The 20,115-nt window shown below is 45.7% G+C and overlaps 1 protein-coding gene across 4 annotated transcripts in view; it reads right to left on the bottom strand.

The window, feature by feature from the left end:
* cgnb (cingulin b) overlaps positions 1-20,115 on the bottom strand; it is a 151,354-nt gene that overhangs the window by 10,152 nt on the left and 121,087 nt on the right. For all 4 annotated transcript variants that reach the window (XM_048620358.1, XM_048620361.1, XM_048620359.1 and 1 more), the window contains exons 16-21: positions 16,125-16,286; positions 15,384-15,473; positions 7,090-7,173; positions 5,899-6,017; positions 2,735-2,843; positions 188-351 (exon numbers count right to left, since the gene is read on the bottom strand). In XM_048620358.1, the coding sequence (XP_048476315.1) occupies positions 188-351; positions 2,735-2,843; positions 5,899-6,017; positions 7,090-7,173; positions 15,384-15,473; positions 16,125-16,286 (728 nt within the window). The remainder of the gene's footprint in view (positions 1-187; positions 352-2,734; positions 2,844-5,898; positions 6,018-7,089; positions 7,174-15,383; positions 15,474-16,124; positions 16,287-20,115) is intronic.

The following is a 20,115-nucleotide window of genomic DNA, read 5'->3' as shown; positions in this document are numbered from 1 at the left end:
ACATAGCTCCAAGTCTGGATGGTGTGGGGGTGGTAACAGACAGAAGTGGTGGGTTTTGGAAGGTGTCATCTAAACAACCTCAGTGAGCTGCTCTAGTGTGTCTCACAGATGGTATAAGCTGCTGCCACTGCACGTCAGTGATGGAGAAAATTGCAAGTTGAAGGCAGTGAACGTTTTGGTGTCTTACCTGACGTCCTTCTCCAGGGACTTGATACGGGTCTGCAGCTGTTCATTGACCTCATATAGATCCTCCAGCTCCCGCAAGCCCTTCTTCCTCGCAGTTTCCAGCCGCTCAATCTCCTCCTCAGCTTCATCCACTTGTCGCTTCAGTGCCTTCACACGCAAGGTCAGCTATGCAAAAACAAAAACAAAAACAAAAACACGCAATGGAGGTAAGGACCTACTGCAAAATAAATTATCTTGACAAATCCTAATCCTCCTGAAATGTTAATGCTTGCTACTCAAAGCTCTGATATTTCTCACACCAGTAGTTCACCGTATTAGACTGTCAATAAGCCAGTCAAACACAGCCTTTATATCTATCCATATTATAGGGGAGGTGTGGGCCTAGTGGTATTATCGCTGGAATGTTAATCTAGACACCCATGTAATGCTCTGGGGACTCGCTTCGAAATCCTGCCAGAACAGGTGGTGAAATTTGAATTCAATTAAAAATTCAATTAAGAGTCTAATGAAGACCATGAATGCACTGTGGATTCCCAGAAAAACTCATCTGCTTCACTCATGTCTTTTAGGGAAGGAAGCTGCCATCTTTACCTGGTCAGGCCTATATGTGACTCCAGGCCCACACCAACGTGGTTGACTTCTAACTGCCCTCTGAGTAATTAGGGATGGACAATAAATGCTGGCCTAGCCAGCAATGCCCGCATCCCATGAATGAATTAAAAAGATATATTACAGGTGAATCAACTTACAAATTAAGTCTTTTATTCATTGATGACTCCCCAAAGTAGGGTAAAGACCCGACACAGCAAAGGCTGAACTCCTCCGCCCCCAAATCTATTTGGTTTTACCTTCTTGCCTATCACCGTCATTGCTCACGGGGGGGCGGGGAGAGAGGTGTTGGCGGGGTTCAATGACTGTTTTCAAGCCTTGAATTGGGTCAGAGTGAGAAAATGTTTAAGAAGCAATGATACAGGGTATTGTTGCAACCGTCTAAGAGTTGCTGAAATTTTTTAATGAAGACATTTTGTGGAAGCTTGTCATCTTGCACTCATCAGGACATTTCGCAAGAATACCTATTCAAGGGGAAAATCAACGTCACTCTCCTCTTGTACAGTATGACTGTAGTATTCTTGTGAAATGTTCTGATGAGGGCAGAGAGGAAAAAAGTTTTGACAGATTGTGGTTTTCTTCCAGTAAAATTCAAATTCTGTGTTATCAAATGACTGTAATCATCTGACAGTGAAGGAGATGCCTGTGAATAAGGACTAATATTGTGCTGTGACCAGTCTGTCGCAGCTAATTTCAGAAGACTTGCACACCTCCCGGGGTGAAATACAAACAGAAACATAGAAAACAGATGCAGTAGGAGGCCATTCGGTCCTTCAAGCCTGCACCACAATCCAATATGACCATAACTGATCAGGCAATTTCAGCATCCCACTCCCGCTTTCTCTCCATACCCCTTGATTCCTTTAGCCGCAAGGGCCATGTCCAGATCCCTCTAGAATATATCGAACAAAGTGCTCCTAATAGCTTTCTGTGGTAGACAACTCCACAGGTTTACAATTCCGAGTGAAGAAATTCTTCATCTCAGTCCTGAATGGCTTACCGCTTATTCTTAGACTGGGACCCCTAGTTCTGGGCTTCCACAACATCAGGAACATTCTTCCCACATCTAGCCTGTTCAGTCCCATCAGGATTTTATATGTTTCTGTGAGATTATCCCCAAATTCTTCTAAATTCAAGCCCAGTTGATCCAGTCTTTCTTCATATGTCTATCCTCACTCTCCTAAGTGTCTGAGTCCTTCGTCTGAGATTTGGGCCCATCATTCCAGACTCTCCAGTTAAGGGGAGACAATCTCCGCACTTACCATAGCCAGCTCCTAACAGCAGGAAAACCGGCTGTTGCTATTGTGGCCTAGCCTTGTCTTGCAGTGGGCATGAGATATGCAACAAGTCAACGTGGTGTTGCTTACAGATAAAGCAGAGCTTTTCATTGGTCTTTGAATCAGATCCTCATCATTGGTGCAGGCAGCTGGGATCCCAATTTAACATCTCACCGGGTGGCACAGTGGTTCGCACCACTGCCTCACAGCGCCAGGGACCCGGGTTCAATTCCATCTTTAGGCGACTGTCTGTGTTGAGTTTGCGCATTCTCCCGTGTGTCTGTGTGGGTTTTCTCTGGGTGCACCAGTTTCCTTACACAGTCGAAAGATATGCAGGTTAGGTGAGTTAGCCAATGGAAATGGACAGTTACAGGGATAGGGCAGGAGGGTGGAATACTCTTCAGAGGGTCGGTGTGGACTCAATGAACCTAATGGCCTGCTTCCACACTGTAGGAATTCTATGATCTGGATGAGACAGGGTCACCGAGCAGTTTTTCTACACGAGTGCAAAGCCAGATCATGTATTCAGGCCTGCAGTGATGGTCTAAAGTGAGTCAAACTGGCACGAGGGTAGATTCAACCATACCAGGTGAAGGGAAGTGAGCCACAGGGGGTTAACTGTGTGAAAACTATCCCCTGACTGCCCTCCCTTAAAGCCGTACCTGGTCTTTCTCATCAGACACCTGCTGTCTTTCGTCATCAAGCTGAATGGTCAGTTCCTTTACTTTCCTCTCCAGCTTGCGATTCGATGCCTGTAGTGCACTTCGGTCCCTAGCAATATAAAACAGAGTGCGTGAGAGAGTTAGAGCGAGAGTTGAGAAGGATTATTTGCAACCTGACATGAACATATGAATTCCACTTTATTGTTTACCTGCCACACCCTTTAGATTCTCAGAATGCGTGGAGAGTCACTAGACTCAAAATGTTAACCCTGTTTTCTCTCCACAGATACTGCCGGACATGCTGAGTTTCTCCAGCACTTTCTGCTTTTATTTCAGATCTTCAGCACCTGAAGTTCTGTGTTTTATTTTAGCCTTAGATTCTTCACTGGCAAAGGAATAAATCAAAAGATAGATCCACAGATTCTCAACTTTCGGAGGAAATTACTTGGAGCTGCTGGTTGGGACACCAGGAGGACTCTCCCACTCGTGTGTGGGACAAACATGGAAACAACGAGCAGGAAAAGATTGGCCGGCCCAACGAGCCTGACTCATGCCAACATGGCTAAATTCTTTTTAAACAGCTCACCCCAATGCCTTGGCACAACCTTTTAACACCAATGCTAACAGGCTCCTGGATCACAGTTTAAACTCTGGAACTCTCTAAATGCAAACACATTCCATGCTTAACGCATCCCTTTCCACCATCACTAATCTTCTCCCTCCCCATCTGGCCTCTCACCCTCTCTACATCTCACGGAGAACGAATGGCCCAACATCAACCATCTTGATTTCTCAAGTCCCTCTAACTCAGCTTGTTCTGAACTTGTTGCGCTGCGTCGTCCTAGGTCTGTTCACCTGAAACGTTAACTGTGTGTCTCACTCTCTCTCCCCAAAGATGCTACCAAATCTGCTCAGCAGTTCCCTCATTTATTAGTGCTTTTAGCTTAGTCACCCATTCCTATTCTCTCCTGTAGCTTGGTGCTGAATTTTGTATAATTGTGAGTGTGATTGTGAGATGCTTTACTGTGATGAGGGGCCTGTATAGATGCAAGGAACTGATATTACATTTTACAGCACCCCCATCATCACTGGCCCAGATTATGAATCCAAATGCGCAAGACAGCAATGGTGCAAATACTGCAGACAGCCAGGGTTGGGTTACTGTATCATGTCTCAAAGCAATGAACCACAACAACTTGCTTGTCTTTCCTTTGTGGGAAAAAAAACTTTTCCAAGCCACAACTGCCTCAAGATTGAAGGTAAATGAAAAGGGCAGAAGAAAAAAGGGAAAGATTAGCGTGCAGTCTGGGTTTCTTCGCAAAAGATAAAGCATGCGTGCAGAGACAGAGGCTTGCGTGAAGCAAACTGATTAGTTTTGAAAGAAGTACTGCGCTTTCCCCAAGCGGGTCAGAAGCAAATCAACCAGAGTTTCCACTTGCAGTGAGTCATTTGAAATCTCAGGGTCATCCCTGGCCTTTCATGAGTTGCCCCCAGTCCCAGATAAAGGATCCAATTATCAGGGTTATGAGCCAATGGTGGAAGCAGTGAACTTTCAGTGGAAGAGCTGAAACTTTGGAGGGACAATGGCTGCTTCCAGTGAGTGGGAACAGGACTTGTAATTTCCTTAGAGCATATGAGAAAGATCGAAGGATAATGACCCTTGCCCGGAGTCATCCCAAAATTGAAAACAGGAGGTTCCAGCAACTAAGTTAAGTGGAAGGCACATGATCGTGATGTGTGGAGTAGAGGATCTGCTCTTGGGCAGGTCACTACAACTTGCATTGGAGGCAGTCCAGAGAAAGTTCACTTAGTTAATTATAGAGGGGCTGTCTTAAAAGGAGGGGTTGAGTTTTAGGCATTGGAGTTCAATAGAAAGAGAGACCTCACGGAAACATAAAATTCTTTAGGGACCTTGACAGGATAGACACAAACATCACTTTCCACAGTGGGAGAGTCTAAGACCAGAGGGCATAATATCAGAGTAAGGGACCACCATTTAAGACAGAGCTACAGAAGAGTTTCTTCTCTCTGGGTAGTGAATTGGTGGAATTCTCTACCTCAGAGGCTGCATTCAAGGATGAGGTCAACAGAGTTTTAACTAGGAAGGAGTTCAAGGGTTATGTAAGAAAGGTGGGAATGGATTGTCAAGAATCATTTGGTTAACCACGATCTCATTGAATGGTAGAGCAGACTCAATGAGCCAAGTGGCCTACTTTTGCTGCTATGTGGTAGAAAGTTCAGGGTTTCATCTGGGGTTCGCTCCTGTGAGGTTTCAGCTCACACCCAAACACCTAATCTTAATCTGGGAGCGTTTACAGCAAGAGTACAGGTAGGGTATTCCCTTAAAGTGAAAGAAGGCACGGAATCTTCTCATGTGGGGAGGCTGCTGCATTGGTGCCAACACATGGCTCTGGCTGAGCAGGAACCAACTGCGGATTGGGAGGGTTTGCAGATTGATAATTAAGCTGTTTAGCTGCCAGGTGGTACAGTGGGCTCAGCGGTTAGCACTGCTGGCTCACGGTGCCAGGGACCTGGGTTCGATTCCACCCTCGGGCGGCTGTCCGTGTGGAGTTTGCACATTCTCCCCTGCGTCTGCATGAGTTTCCTCCAACAGTTCAAAGAAGTGCAGGTTAGGGTGGATTGGCTGTGTTAAATTGCCCCAAAGTGTCCGAGGACGTGCAGGTTAGGTGGGTTAGCCACGGGAAATGCAGGGCTACAGGGGTGGTGGGGGGGGAAAATGGGTCTGTGTGGGATGCTCTTTGGAGGGTCAGCGTGGACTCAATAGGCTGAATGGCCTGTTTCTACACAGTAGGAACCCAGTGCTTCTGGCCCAGAGGCATGGATGTGACCCACTGCATCCCCAACAGCAACTTATGTAAATCTATGTCCCCTACTTATTTATCTCCCTACTAAGGGGATATTTCTTCCTATCTATATTCCTCAGATCTATGTACATCTCAAATCAGGCTACATGCACCCCCCGCCAACTCCAAAACCCAGTAGTGCCAGTAGTGAGGGAGTGCTGCATTGTCGATGGTGCCATCTTTCAGGTAAGACGCTAAACTAAAAACCTGCTTGTTAACCACCCCTAACCCTTACCCCATCTCCACAGCACTCCCCACCCCCTCAATACCCAAACCCCTACTTGTTCCCAAACTATATACCTTTCCTCTGACCGTAAGCGATCCTCCAGCTCCCTGATGCGAGATTCGAGTTGAGGCAAGTTGGCATTCGGTTTCACAGAACCTTCACAGTTAGACAGGCGAACCTTTAAATCTTTCGCCTGGGAGACAAACATAAATCAGAGTTAATTGTAAGGTACGGGACTGGAAGATTAAGTCATTTCTGACTCAATTTACATCTTTTTTGCATTTCACCTGAACTTGGCACAACAAATACCAATACAGAGTTCTGTAATCTGCTGGATGGTGACAACCAACACTGTAGGCGTGGGCTGGCTGGGACTCTGGCCAGGGTTCATGTGAATGTAGTCTTATGATCTCACCAGACAGAAATGGAGAGATTAGTGGGAAATAAATGACTGTGCGTCTCAGGGGATGACGTTATCAGTTCAATGGCATAGATAAACAATAAGTAATAAATTGTTGAAGGAAATGGAGGCCTCTGATGCTTAAAATTCCAGGTACAAACCACAAGGTAAAATGAAGAGCTGCTTGAAATTGCAGAACAAACTCTTCAGCACTTTGCAACATGCAAAAACAGAAATTGCTGAGAAACTCGGCAAGTCCAGCAGCGTCTGTGGAGAGAGAAACAGAGCTAACGTCAGATCCAGTGACCTTGAAAGGGTCTATTTCTCTCACTACAGGTGCTGCCAGACCTGTTGTGTTTCTCCAGCAATTTCAGATCTGCAGTTCCTGGTTTTATCTTCGGCACTTCTCCTGCTTGTGCCCTAAATATGCATGGTTCTCTTTTCTGGATGTCACAAAACAGAGAAGGTTCACATGGAACAGAAATGCTGGCATGGGCCTGATGGGGTCAAGGCCTGCTTTTGTGCTGGAAGTTGTTACGCAAGTTAGTCCATCTTGCTGCATTAGCTCCAGAATGGAACAATCTGCTCTAATCACTGTCCCCTCGAATGTTTCTGCCTTTCTCCTCCTTCAATAGCTTTGCTCATGTCGAGCACTGCAACGTTCCAGTGTCCTGTTTTAAAGGAGGATATTATCATCCCATCCAGAGATCCCTCCCCGAAAGCCTCAGGACTCAGCTTATCGGTTCAGCTCCGTGCATTGCCCAGTACATTCCCTTGATGTAATGATGTGAAAAGATGGAACACCAAGCTGCTGTTCCTGAAACCGTTTGCCTGATTACCTTAATTCACACCCGAGGGAGCATACCTGTCTCTCCAAGGAAATCTTATCACATTCTAGGTCCTGCCTTGCTGCTCTTTCTTGCATCAGCTCCCCTCTCAGCTGCTCAATCTGTCAGAGGAAATAAACAAAGAGATTAAAAGGAAGAAACATGCTCCACAATAATCCAATCTTCCCGATTTACTAAAGTACAAATACTTGTCTGTACCAGTCAAGACAGCAGTTTGATGTGGAAAACAAGTGATCAGACATGAATGGGCGTCAGTAAAAGCTCAAGTGTCGCCCCTTATATGGCTGAATGCAAGCATTATAGGAGCAGTAGGAGGCTATTCAGCCCCTTGATTGTGTTCTATTATTTAATTACGTCTATCCCTGGGGTTTCTGAGGCATTATCCAATTAACAAACTGACCTGGCATCAATTGCCTTTAATAATAATCAGAGTCATCCATTTCAGAAGAGGCTCTTTGGCCCGTTGAGTCTGTGCTGACCTATCTACACTACACTAATCCCACTTTCATGCACAGGCCCATAGCCACAAATATTATGGCACTTCAAGTGCTCATCCAAGTCCTTTATAAAATGCTGTGAGGTTACCTGCCTCATATATCCTCCCAGGTATTATATTTCAGATTCCCACTACCCTCTGGGTGAAAGACATTTTCCACAAATTCCCTCTAAACCTCCTGCCTTTCAGTTAAAATTATGCCTCCTTGTTTCTGATCCTTCACCTAAAGTGAGCAGTGCTTTCTATTCACCTGTTCATGCCCCTCACAATCTTATGCACTTAAAATCAGGCTCCCCCCTCAACTTTCTCTGCTTTAAAGAAAAGTTCATCCAGCCTCTCTCCCTGGCCTAAATGCTTCAACTAGGGCAGCATGGTGGCTCAGTGGTTAGCGCCGCTGCCTCACAGCATCAGGGACCTGGGTTCGATTCCACCCACAGGCGACTGTCTGTGTGCAGTTTCCACGCTATCCCCATGTCTGTGTGGGTTTCCTCCCACAGTCCAAAGAAGATGTGCAGGTTAGATGGATTGGCCATGCTAAATTGCTCATAGTGCAGGGTATGTGAACAACCACGGGAAATTCAGGGTTACAGGGACAGGGTAGGCCTGGGTGTGATGCTGTTCAGAGTCGGTGTGGACTTGATGGGCTGAATAGCCTGCATGCACACTAGGGATTCCATGATTTCTGTAACTTAGGCAATTTCTGGAAAAGAGTTACAAAACTTCTCTCATCCTTTGAGAAAAGAGGTTTCCTAAATTCATTCCTAAAAGATCTGGGCTCTAGTTTGGGCTGTGTTTTCTAATCCTGGATTCTCCAAACAGCAGCACGTACTTCTCTTTCCGTCCTACCTGTTCCTCTTGGAAACTGCACAAATCATCCCTTAATTCTTGCATGTTTGACACCAACTTCTCAGTCCTTCCGAATTGAACCCAGGGAGGGGACAGTGGGATTACAAATGGTTTTAGGATGTTCACCTCAGTTGGCAGGGGTGACGGCTGCTGGTCAGCAAGGATGGTTCTGATCACTGTCGGAAAGGTGTGTAGTTATAAAACAGTAGGTCAGAAGAAGAGTGTTCAGTCGTGATCCCTCTCATCTCGTGTTTAAAAACATTATTCTCTCCCTGTCTCGCTCCGTCTTTCCCTTGAACCTCTGCAGTCTATTTTGTAGCAGCCTGGTAAAACAACACCTGTTTGAAAGGGCATTTAAGAGTCAGCCACATTGCTTTGCTGAGGGCCTGGAGTCACACATTGTCCATTCTAGGCCAGAGTGGCAGATTTGAGAGGAGCCTAGGAATGTTACAGCACAAAAGGAGTTCTTTTAGCCCTACTTGTCTGTGCTGGCCCCTCTGCAGGAACAATGAAACATGGTGCCAATTCTGCAGCCTGTAATTTCTTTTCAGATAGTGATGACAGTTCCTACCGAATGCCTCTTCTGACCCTTCTTTACTGTAGGCTAAAAGCTTTTCCTTATGTGGTTATCACTCCAATTGCAGATTACCATAAATTTGTGCCCTTTTGATTATCAACCTTTCCACTACTACAAACAGTTATGCCCCATCTATTCTGTTCGGACCTCTCCTGGTTTTAAACATAGTTATCAAATTTTCCCTCTACTTTCTATTCTCCAAGGTGAGCCAGATAGGTCTTTATGACAACTGACAATAGCTTCATTGCCACTATTACCAAGCCTAGTTTTCAATTGTTACATTCATAGAATCATAGATCATAGAATGCCCACAGTGTGGAAACAGGCCCCGTCGGCCCAACAAGTCCACACTGACCCACACAGCATCCCACCCAGACCCATCCTCCTTTAACCCACCTAATCTACACATCCCTGAACACTATGGACAATTTAGCATGGCCAATCCACCTAATCGTCACATATTTGGACTGTGGGAGGAAACCAGAGCACCCGAAGGAAACCTACGCTGACACGGGGAGAATGTGCAAACTCCACACAGACAGTTGCCAGAGGGTGGAATCGAATCCAGGCCCCTGGCGCTGTGAGGCAGCAGTGCTAACCACTGAGCCACTGCACCACCCCGTTATTCCAAGTAGGTTGTGACAATGCTGTAAGAGGTGTGTTTTGTAAACAGACAGAGAGATTGAAGGACAGATGACGAGCAGTCTATGAGAAAATAAACAACTTGAGACCTTGAGTTTTTTTTTTGTTTAAAAAAGGTTGGAACAACACAAGTAGCCTGAAGCAGGTGTAGTCAAGCTTTCAGCAGTTGTTGCTAGGGTCTCAGCAGGGTTGGAAGGGAGTGAATCTCTCTGCTGCTATACTCTCTCAGAATTGTCTTTTTATGTTCTTTCCTCCTGGACTGGAGAAATGCATGTGACACAAAACTGTTTTTCTAAATGTGCCCATTTGCTAAGGGTGCGTTTATAGGATGTTACTATATTGGAACAATTACTGTTGAGTAGTAAAATGATCTACTATTCTGTTAAGTTTTCCAGTTGAGTTAAATTATGCCAAGTTCCTCTTTCTTTTGTTGTGTTTCAACTATAGAGTTTGAATAAATTGTTTTGCACTTAAATGTCAAGTAGTTTGACCAATTGAATTGCATCTGGAACGCAGCACCACACATTACCCTTTTAAAATAAGAAAAAGATAGGGTCTAGGCTACCTTCATAATATATTTTGAGGGGTATGGTCTGATCCATAACAAGACTTCAAAAAATTAAAATTTATGAATCATTTGAATTTATATTCTGGTTTGGAGTGGGATTTGAACAGGTGTCCCCACCATGGCAACCGATGAATTTAAATTTAATTAATAAAGCTGGAATTAAAAACTAGGTTCAGTGGCTGTGACTGTTAAAATTATCATCCATCGTTGTAAATCTGGTTCACTCATGTCCTTTAGGGAAGGGAATCTGCCATCCTTACCTGGCTGGATCTATATCTGACACCAGACCCACAGCAAAAGGGTTGGCTTTTAACTGCCCTCTGGTCTGATATAGGCAGAGAGATAGAAAGGTCAACAGCACAGAAAAAGGCCCTGCAGCCCATTGAGTCTGTGCCAGACGAGAATAGCTACCTAAAAATTCTAACCCCATTTTCCCATACGTGGCCCATATCCTTGTCATTGCATGCGTACATCTAAATACTTCTTCAAATGTTATGAGGGTTTCTACCTCCACCGCCCTTACACAAAGTCAGTTCTAGACTGCCACAAGCGTTTGCAGAGAAAGAGATTTGCCTTGCATCTCCTGTCCCTTACCCGAAATCTACGCTTCCAGGTCATCGATCCCTCCATTAAAGGGAAAGTTCCTTCCTGTCTACCTTAGATAGATCACTCCTAATTTTAATCTAGCAAGTCACTACATTCAAGGACGACGCAGGGATAGACGACAGATGCTGGCTTTACCAGCAATGTCACAGCTATGAAGGAAAGCATTTAAGATAAATTAAACCTGGGATTAGTGGATTACCATCCCGCAAGGTCATCCGCTCCCCTAGTTAGGTTATGAGCTTTTTACAGGAAGGTCCTCAGTTGGTGGTGATAACCAACATCCACATTACTTTACCCTCAAGTCGTGAACAGATCACTGACTGCACAGTAAGGCAGGTTGTAGTAGGGGTGAAAGGTTTACAAAGCAATGCTGGGCTCTGTTTGGGTCCCACTCAATGGTGCGCTGGACCAACCCAACCAAGTAAACAGTGCTTACAAAAGCTTGTGCTAGTCACATGTGGCTTTACAAAATACCCTGCAAGATATTTGGAGATAGTAGGAACTGCCGATGCTGGAGAATCTGAGATAACAAGGTGTAGAGACTTGGTGAGGAAACTTCAGAACAATTTCTGAAGAAGGGTCCAGACCCGAAACGTCAGCTTTCCCGCTCCTCTGATGCTGCTTGACCTGCTGTGTTCCTCCAGCTCGACACCTTGTTATCTGCAAGATATTTGGATGTGATACACTAGCTCCTCATACACCTGACGATGAATTGCACTGGGTTATTGTAGGCTATTACAAAAACCATTAAATCCCTAAACTGCTAGAACCTTTGGTTTTGTATTCAGTTGATGTTAACATTGTTATTTAGTAGCGACCAGTGAAAGAAGCCATTCCATTCATCAAGTCTTAAATGAAGTAATCTTCAGCACAATTACAGGAGCAGAAGTTGGCAGTTCATCCCATCCAACCTGCCCGAGCATTCAACAGAATCATGGCTATCCAAATACTTCAATGCCACTAAAAAGTTACCCCACCCCCATAATCCATTGGTAATCAGAAATCTGTCAACCTCTACTTTAAACAAACTCAGACTGAACCTCCAAAATGGTCTATTGCAGAGAATTCCAGAAGTTCACAACCCTCTAAGTAAAATAGTTTCTTCTCATCTCAGACCGAGGTGGCATCCTCTTTATTTTTAAACCGATCCCCCGGGTGGCACGATTAGCATTGCTGCTTCACAGCAGCAGGGACCCGGGTTCGATTTCACCCTCGGGTGATGGTCTGTGCGGGGTTTGTACATTCTCTCCCAGTGTCTGCGGAGGTTTTCCCCGACAGTCCAAAGATCATAGAAACCCTACAATGTGGAAACAGGCCATTCGGCCCAACAAGTCCACACCGCCCCTCCGAATTACATCCCACCCAGACCCATTCCCTCACCCCTGCATTTCCCTTATCTAACTCACTTAACCTAAACATCCCTGGGCACTACGGGGCAATTTAGCATGGCCAATCCACCTAACCGTCCCATCTTTGGACTGTGGGAGGAAACTGGAGCACCCAGAGGAAACCCACGCAGACACAGGGAGAATGTGCAAACTCCATACAGACAGTCGCCAGAGGCTGGAATCGAATCCAGGACCCTATTGCGGCGAGGCAGCAGTGCTAACCACTCGGCCACCGTGCCACCCCAAGATGTGCAGGTTAGGGTGGATAGGCCATGGCAAATTGCCCCTAGTGTCCAGGGATGTGCAGACTAGGTGGGTTAGCCATGGGTAATGCAGGATTATGGGGTTGAGGGTGGGTGGGATGCTCTTCAGAGGGTCAGTGTGGACTCGATGCATCAGATGGCCTGCTTCCACACATTAGGGATTCTAATCTTTTAGGTCCCCTATGGTCCTTCAGCCTCGGGAGATGGTTTCTCAGTGCTCATGCAATCAAAAACCATTCATTATTTTAAACAGCTCGCTGAAATGCCTGCACAGAGTGCCTCCTGATATACTAATCAGGTATTCAGTGAGCTGAGATAGTGGCCATGGAATTTTCATACGATGTCCAACATGAGTCACACACAATGATAAACATGTCTAATCGTGAAATATTCCCTGCCAGACACGGGCCGAGACCCATCAAGCAGCACAGGGAACTACAGCCAGGGGAAGGGGTGAGAGAAGCACGTACGTGGACTACATAGACAGGGAGCGCATGGGGAGGGAGGAGGGGGTGTAGAATTAGAGACAGGGAAGGGTCTTTGGACATTACAAAGACAGGGAGAAGCACGTGGATTATAAGACACGGAGTGGCGTATGAGTATTACAAAGATAGGGTTTGCCGGGAGAGGGGTGGATGGGAGATTTCAGACACAGGGAGGGGTGCACAGGGTTACAGAAACGGGAGAGCAAAGACCACGGAGGGATTTGAAAACAAGGGTGAGAATTTTAAAATTAAAGTGTTGACCTGGTCAGGCAACAAGCTCAGGGGAAGATGAGAGGGGGTCAGAACGTGACGTATGCCCAGTAATGTGTAGCAGGGTTTTGAAGGACCTCCGGTTTACGGGGGTTACAATGTGGGAGATCAGCCGGGTGTGCTTTGGGAAAGTCAAAGCTGTAGGAGGCAAAGGCATGAGTGCGGTTTTCTGAAATGTGGACCACGTCACCTAGGTGGAAGCAGGCAGTCTCTATGATAGCAAGAACAAGTTTGGATGCCCATTTCGGCGTCAAGCGTGACACCTAGCTTATGTACAGACTGGCTTAATCTGAGACTGTTGGTAAGGGGAGGAAGGAATTGGCAGCTAAGTGGAAGTACGTGCCAACGGATAGTCACCTTGACCTGAAACATTAATTATCTCTCTCCAAAGATGCTGCCTGACCAGCTGAGTAATTCCAGCATCCACACTAGTTTGATTTTGCATGTATGAGGTGGGCCAAGCTAACACAACAGCAGGACTTGATATGGTCATGTATATCTGGCCAGCTAAGCAGCAGCTAGTCTGATTCAGCAGCACTAGGGGGGAGGAGAACAAGTGTTAATGTTATGTTAATCATTTTATTAAGGTTAGCTGGAGGATATTGTTTGGTTCAATATCTTGAGCAAGTAGGAGGTCTCTAGTGGCACAGTGGTCATGGGTGGTCACAGAAGGGGAGGTTGCAGCGGAACTGGTTTGATATGTTCCAGAGGGTTAATGCTGAGTCAGCTGATGCAAAAGGTCTCCACCCTTCTGACTCCATGAAGGTTCAGCTGTCAAAAATGCCTCGGACACACCTGATGGTGCCTCAGGATAGAATTAAAATCTGAGCCGTAATTCAACACCCCGACAAAATCACCGGAGTAAACACTGGTTTGAACTGGAGTGCAGACACCTGGGCGTTGGCAGGAGGCAGCTGCAACCAGTTAAAGATTTTGGCAGAACTTCTGAATTTTCACATGGAAAGTGAAACGAACAGACAACCTTACTTTAACCTCAGAGCGAGCGTACTTTGCACGGAGGGAATTGGAAACAAGGATGAGAATTTTAAAATCAAAATCAGGTCAGCAAGCACAGAGGGGTGAGGTGTGGGGGTCGGTACTTGACATATGCCCAGTAATGTGTAGTAGGGTTTTGAAGGACCTCAGGTTTACAGAGGTTACAATGTGGGAGATCAGCTGGGTGTGCTTTGGGAAAGTCGAGGGGAGGATCGTTCGAGTGTGCAATTCTTTTCCTCAGACCATGGGTGTGGCTGGCATTTCAGATTTATTCAGATTTCTGATAGACAAGGGAGGCTAAGGATATTGGGAGGGGAGAAGAGATAGAAAGTGGAACCGAGGCCACAACCAGATCAGTTATAATCTGGCTCAAGCAGCTGAAAGGCCTCCTCCTGCTCTTAAGTCCGATATCTGTCTAAAAAGAGGGCAGACAGCAGAAGAGGGAAAATAACTGGTTTGAATGTAGAACTGCCAGAACAGAGGCCACTGAATCTGAATGATATTATTCCTGAATAAACTTGGGTCAAGCAAGGTCTGTTTAATATCAGAAATTGGAATTCTGCCACACTTCGAGTCATACAGCATGGAAACAGACTATTTAGTCCAATTCGTCCACGCTGACCAGATAACCTGAATTAATCTAGTCCCATTTGTCAGCGTTTAGCCCATATCCCTCTAAACCCTTTCTATTCATGTACCCATCCCAATGCCTCTTAAATGTTGTAACTGTACCAGCTCCCACCACTTCCTCTGGCAGTTCGGTCCACACACGCACCACCCTCTGTGTGAAAAAGTTGCCCCTCAGGTCCCTTTTATATCTTTCCCATCTCACCTTAAACCTATGCCCCTCTAGTTTTGGACTTGCCGACCGTGGGGAAAAGACGGTGACTATTCACCCTATCCATGCCCCTCATGGTTTCATAAATATCTCACTCCTCAGCCTCTGACGCTCCAGGGAAAATAGCTACAGCCTATTCGGCCTCTCCCTAGAGCTGAAACCTTCCAACCCTGGCAACGTCCTTGTAACTCTTTTTTGAGCCCTTTCAATTTTAGGAGACTCTGAACCCTGTTGAAGAAGTTCTGCATCAGGTCAGACACACAGCTATCATAAGTTTTATTCCACTCAGGTCGTGCCTGGCAAGCTGCTGAGAGTTTCATGAGTATCACACTCTACCTGATCCCTGCTCCTGTTGATTCTCTCAGTTAGAAGGTCCACACTGCTCTTCTCTTCATCCAGTTCCAGTTCCAGATGTTTTATCTTGTCCTGCAACAGGGAGGAAATAAATCAAGTTACAAACTGTCTTGGCTCTCCAGAGGCCACAAGGGAGCATTGGCAAGAACACAGGCCAGACAAACCCTGACTGTCCATCAACAGCAGAGCAGCCTAGAATTGAGAAGGTTAAGGGGTGAGCTGATCGAAGTTTTCAAGATATTAACAGGGTAGATAAAGATAAACTATTTCCACTAATTGGGGATTCTGGACCAGGGGTAGGGGGGGTGCGGAACCATTCAGCAAAAAAATGTTAGGAAGCATTTCTACACACAAATGGTGGCAGAGGTTTGGAACTCTCTTCCACTAATGGCAGTGGATGCTGGATTCAGTTAACTTTAAACCTGAGATAGATGGTACCTTTGCTTAACAAAACCCTAAGTGATATAGGCCAGGAGCAGGTCTATGGAGTTAGGCCACAGATCAGCCATGATCTCACAGAATGTCAGAACATGCTCAATGGGCCGAATGGTGTATTCTTGTTCTAATGATCAGATGAGATTTGCCGGGTTTGTTACACTATGTTGGTAATTGATGTTGAGATTCTTAATAGCGGTCTGGAATTCACAATCCTGCACACACGTACAGAAGGAGGAATAAAATAATCAAACAGTGCTGTTAACTCAATATTTCTCCTACACTGACCTCCAGAACTTTAACCATTCGCAACTTGTCGTCTTGCGTGCGTCTCTTGGCCTCCATTTCCTGCTCCAGGTTCTGCAGCCGCTGCCCCAGAAGATCTTTGTCTAGCAGTGCGTTCTCCTTTTCTGCATTGCTCTGCTGCAGATCCTGTTTCAGACGCCCAGCCTGGAATGGGAACAGCTGTTTATAAACACCTGCAGCTGCTGGATGGAAGACAGTCAAAAGCCCTGCTCACAAAGCCTGGGGATGGAAACGCTGTTTCCAGTGCTTACCCTGCCCTGGTCCTTAAGACTGGGTTGGCACTATCACCTTGCCCTCTAACCCTGGCTGATGCATACAGGTGACCATTCCAATCTGGGATCTGAAGATCCTTCATGCACCTTGGACTGGTCCCTGCTATACCCACGGCTGTCCAACTGCTCGATCTCTTCCAAATCCCCCTACATGTACAAATTTAACGAAGACTTTTAATTCTTCATCACACCGTGAACTCTAACTCCTGCACAAGCACCAGTCTGCTGAAAAGAACAAAGACAGCAGGCTCACAGGAGCTCATACTCCAGCCCGAATTGGAACTACAATTGGACATTCCTTCACGTTTGCTGGGTTGAAATCCTGCAGATCCCTCCCCCAGCGACACCGTGGTGTCCCTGCATCACACAGGTGGCAGCTCATCGCCTTCTCAAGTGGCAATTGGTGATGGGCAATAAATGCCAGCCTTGCCATTGACATCCGTGCTCCTCAGAAAGGTGGATAAATCTTCAGGACCGGATCCAATGTATCCCAGGATGTTGTGAGAAGTAAGGGAGGAAATTATGAGACCCCTTGCAGAAATATTTGCATCATCTATAATTACGGGTGAGGTGACTGTTGACTGGAGGGTGGCTAATGTTGTACCATTGTTTAAGAAAGGCTGCAAGGGGAAACTGGGGAACTATTGACCTGCGAGAGAGTTTGATTTCGGTTGTGGGTCAATTGTTGGAGGTGATTATAAAAGATAGGCTTTATGGACATTTAAAGAGGTAAAAACTGATTAGGGATAGTCAGCATGGTTTTGTGCAAGGAAAATAGTGTCTCACAAACTTGATTGAGTTTTTTGAGGAAGTTACCAAAGAGGTTGATGATGGCAGAGCAGTAGACGTTGTTTACTTGGATCTTAGTAAAGCCTTTGACAAGGTTCCACTTGGTAGACTAATTAGTAAAGTTAAGTCACATGGCATTTGGCTTAACAGCAGGAGACAGACAGTAACGGTGGAGCGTTGCTTTTCAGACTGGAGGCCTGTGACCAGCGATGTTCCACAGGGATCGGTTCTGGCTTATTACTTATATAAACAATTTGGATGAGAATATAGAAGGCATGGTTAGTTTGTGGATGACCCCAAAATTAGTGGTGTTTTAGACAGTGAAGAAGGTTTTCTAAGATTACAAAGAGCTCTTGATCAATTGGGTCAATGGGCTGGAAAGTGGCAGATGGAGTTCAATCTGGACAAATGTGAGGTATTGCATTTTGATACAACAAACAAGGGTAGGGCTTATACAATTAATGGTAGGGCCCTGAGTAGTGTTGTAGAACAGAGGGACCTAGGGGCGCATGTACGTAATTCTTTAAAGTTTGCATCACATGCAGACAGGATAGTTAAAAAAGCATTTGGCACGCTTGCCTTCATTGCTAAGACCTTTGAGTATGGGAGTTCAGATGTTATGTTGCGGTTGTACAGGACATTGGTGAGGCCTCTTCTGGAGCAGTGTCCAGTTCTGGTCACCCAGTTATAGTAAGGATATTATTAAGTTCGGAAGAGATTTACCAGGATGTTGCCAGGTATGGCAGGTCTGAGTTATAAAGAAAGGCTGGGACTTTTTTCACTGGAGCACAGGAGGTTGGCAGGTGACCTGATAAAAGTTTATAAAATAATGAGAGGTAGAGATAGAGTTGGTGGTAGTTGGGAATCTGAAGACTGGAGGACACATTTTTAAGGTGAGAGGAGAGAGATTTAAAAAAGACATAAAAAAGAGACAAATTTTTTTTATGTAGAGGATGGTTCACGTGTGGAATGAACTTCCTGAGGAAGTGGTGGAAGCAGATACAATTACAATGTTTAAAAGACATTTGGATAAGTACATGAATAGGAAAGGTTTGGAGGGATATGGGCCAGGAGCAGGTAGGTGGGACTAGTTTAGTTTGGGATTATGTTTGGCTTGGACTGGTTGGACTGAAGGGTCACTTTCCATCCTGTATGACTCTATAAAGGAAAGATATCTAGAGCCAAGAAGAATGAGATGATCCAACTGAAACTTGCACAATTCTTAAAGGGATGCTGAGAGGCTGTTACCCTTGGATTGAGTGGGGTGGTCTAGAACGGCAGCGTGGACTTGTTGGGCTGAATGGCCTGTTTCCACACTGTAGGAATTCTATGATATTCTATGAACCAGTCTAGCAGGTCACAATCTCAGGGTAAAAAAAGCTCTGCCCATTTCAGATAGTGGAGACATTTGTCTCTCAGAGTGGTGCGTCTCTACCCCAGACAGTTGTGGAAGCTCAGTCGTTGGAAGATCAATGAGAGATTTGGACAAAATGGGAACAGCACAGGATATTTGAACCAGAAAAGTCAGCCGTAATGTTTGGGAATTGCACAGCACTGGAACCTCCGCAGTCCCTATCCACAGCACCATACAATAACAAAAGAAAAACAAATACATAGCCAAAACAACTCAGACTCGAGCAGTAATCAGTTAACACACCTTGAATCAGCTACCTGTGTTACCATCTAGTGGCAGCAACTGAGTGTGCAACAGATCACAATTGAGTGTGTTTATTATCTTCATGGTTTTAGAGGAGTGCTCAACTGGCAAGGGTTAGTGGCCCTTCGAGCTGTTCTGCAATCATAGCTGGTCTGAAATGCCACTTTCCTGCATTCTCTCTGTATTCCTTGATGCCTTCAATTTTTTCTTTAAAAATTCATTCGTGGAATGAGGGCATCACTGGCTGGGTCAGTATTTATTGCCCAGAGGCAACCACCGTGCTCTGGGTCTGAAGTCACATGGAGGTCAGATGGAATGGTAGTTTCCTTCCCTAAGGGACATTAGCAAACCAGATGGGTTTATCCGACAATGGATTCATGGTCATCATTAGACTCTTAATTCCAGATTTTTATCAAAATCAAATTCCACCAATTGTCACGGCAGGATTTGAACCCGGGTCCCCAGAACCCTCAAAAAAAAAACAAACACTCTGGATAATACCACTAGGCCATCACCTCCCCATATAATTCTATCAAACCTATCGCGCTCAATCATTATTGTCCAAAATTCTATCAACCCTACCTATGAAAATCTTTCAGTGGCACGGTGGCTCAGTAGTTAGCGCTGCTGCCTTTCAGCACTCAGGACCCAGGTTTGATTCCACCCTCGGGCGACTGTCTGTGTGGAGTTTGCACATTCTCCCTCTGTCTATGTGGGTTTCCCCCGGGTGCTCGGTTTCCACCCACAGTCCAAAGACGCACAGGTTAGGGTGGACTGGCCATGCTAAAATGCCCTGCAGTGTCCAGGGATGTGCAGGCTAGGTGGATTCGCCATGGAAAATGTAGGGTTACAGGGATAGGGCAGGGTGGGGTGGGTCTGGGTGGGATGGTCAGAGGGGCGGTGTGGACTCGACAGCCTGCTTCCACACCGGACAGATTCTATGATTCTATAAAGGCCCGACATGCTCAACCTTTCCCCATTAGACAAGCTCCTTAAATCCCAACAAATCAGTCAAGTGAACTTTCTCTGAACTTCTTCCAATCCCTCTTAAATGTGTGTGCAGTCCTCTAGGTGTAGCTTCACCAACGCCCTGTGCGTCGTAGCAAGATTTCCCTACTTTTATAATCTATCCTCTCTGTCCCCATCCCTTGCAATGAAGGCCAACATTCCACCTGCCTTCTTCATTACTTGCTGTACCAGCAGGTTAACTTTTGCTGATTCATGTACAAGGACACTCAGATCCCTCCATACTGCA

Source organism: Rhincodon typus, chromosome 46, assembly GCF_021869965.1.
Source record: "Rhincodon typus isolate 14 chromosome 46, sRhiTyp1.1, whole genome shotgun sequence".
In the NCBI taxonomy this organism is placed as follows: domain Eukaryota; kingdom Metazoa; phylum Chordata; class Chondrichthyes; order Orectolobiformes; family Rhincodontidae; genus Rhincodon; species Rhincodon typus.
This window is presented reverse-complemented; position numbering and strand designations above follow the sequence as displayed.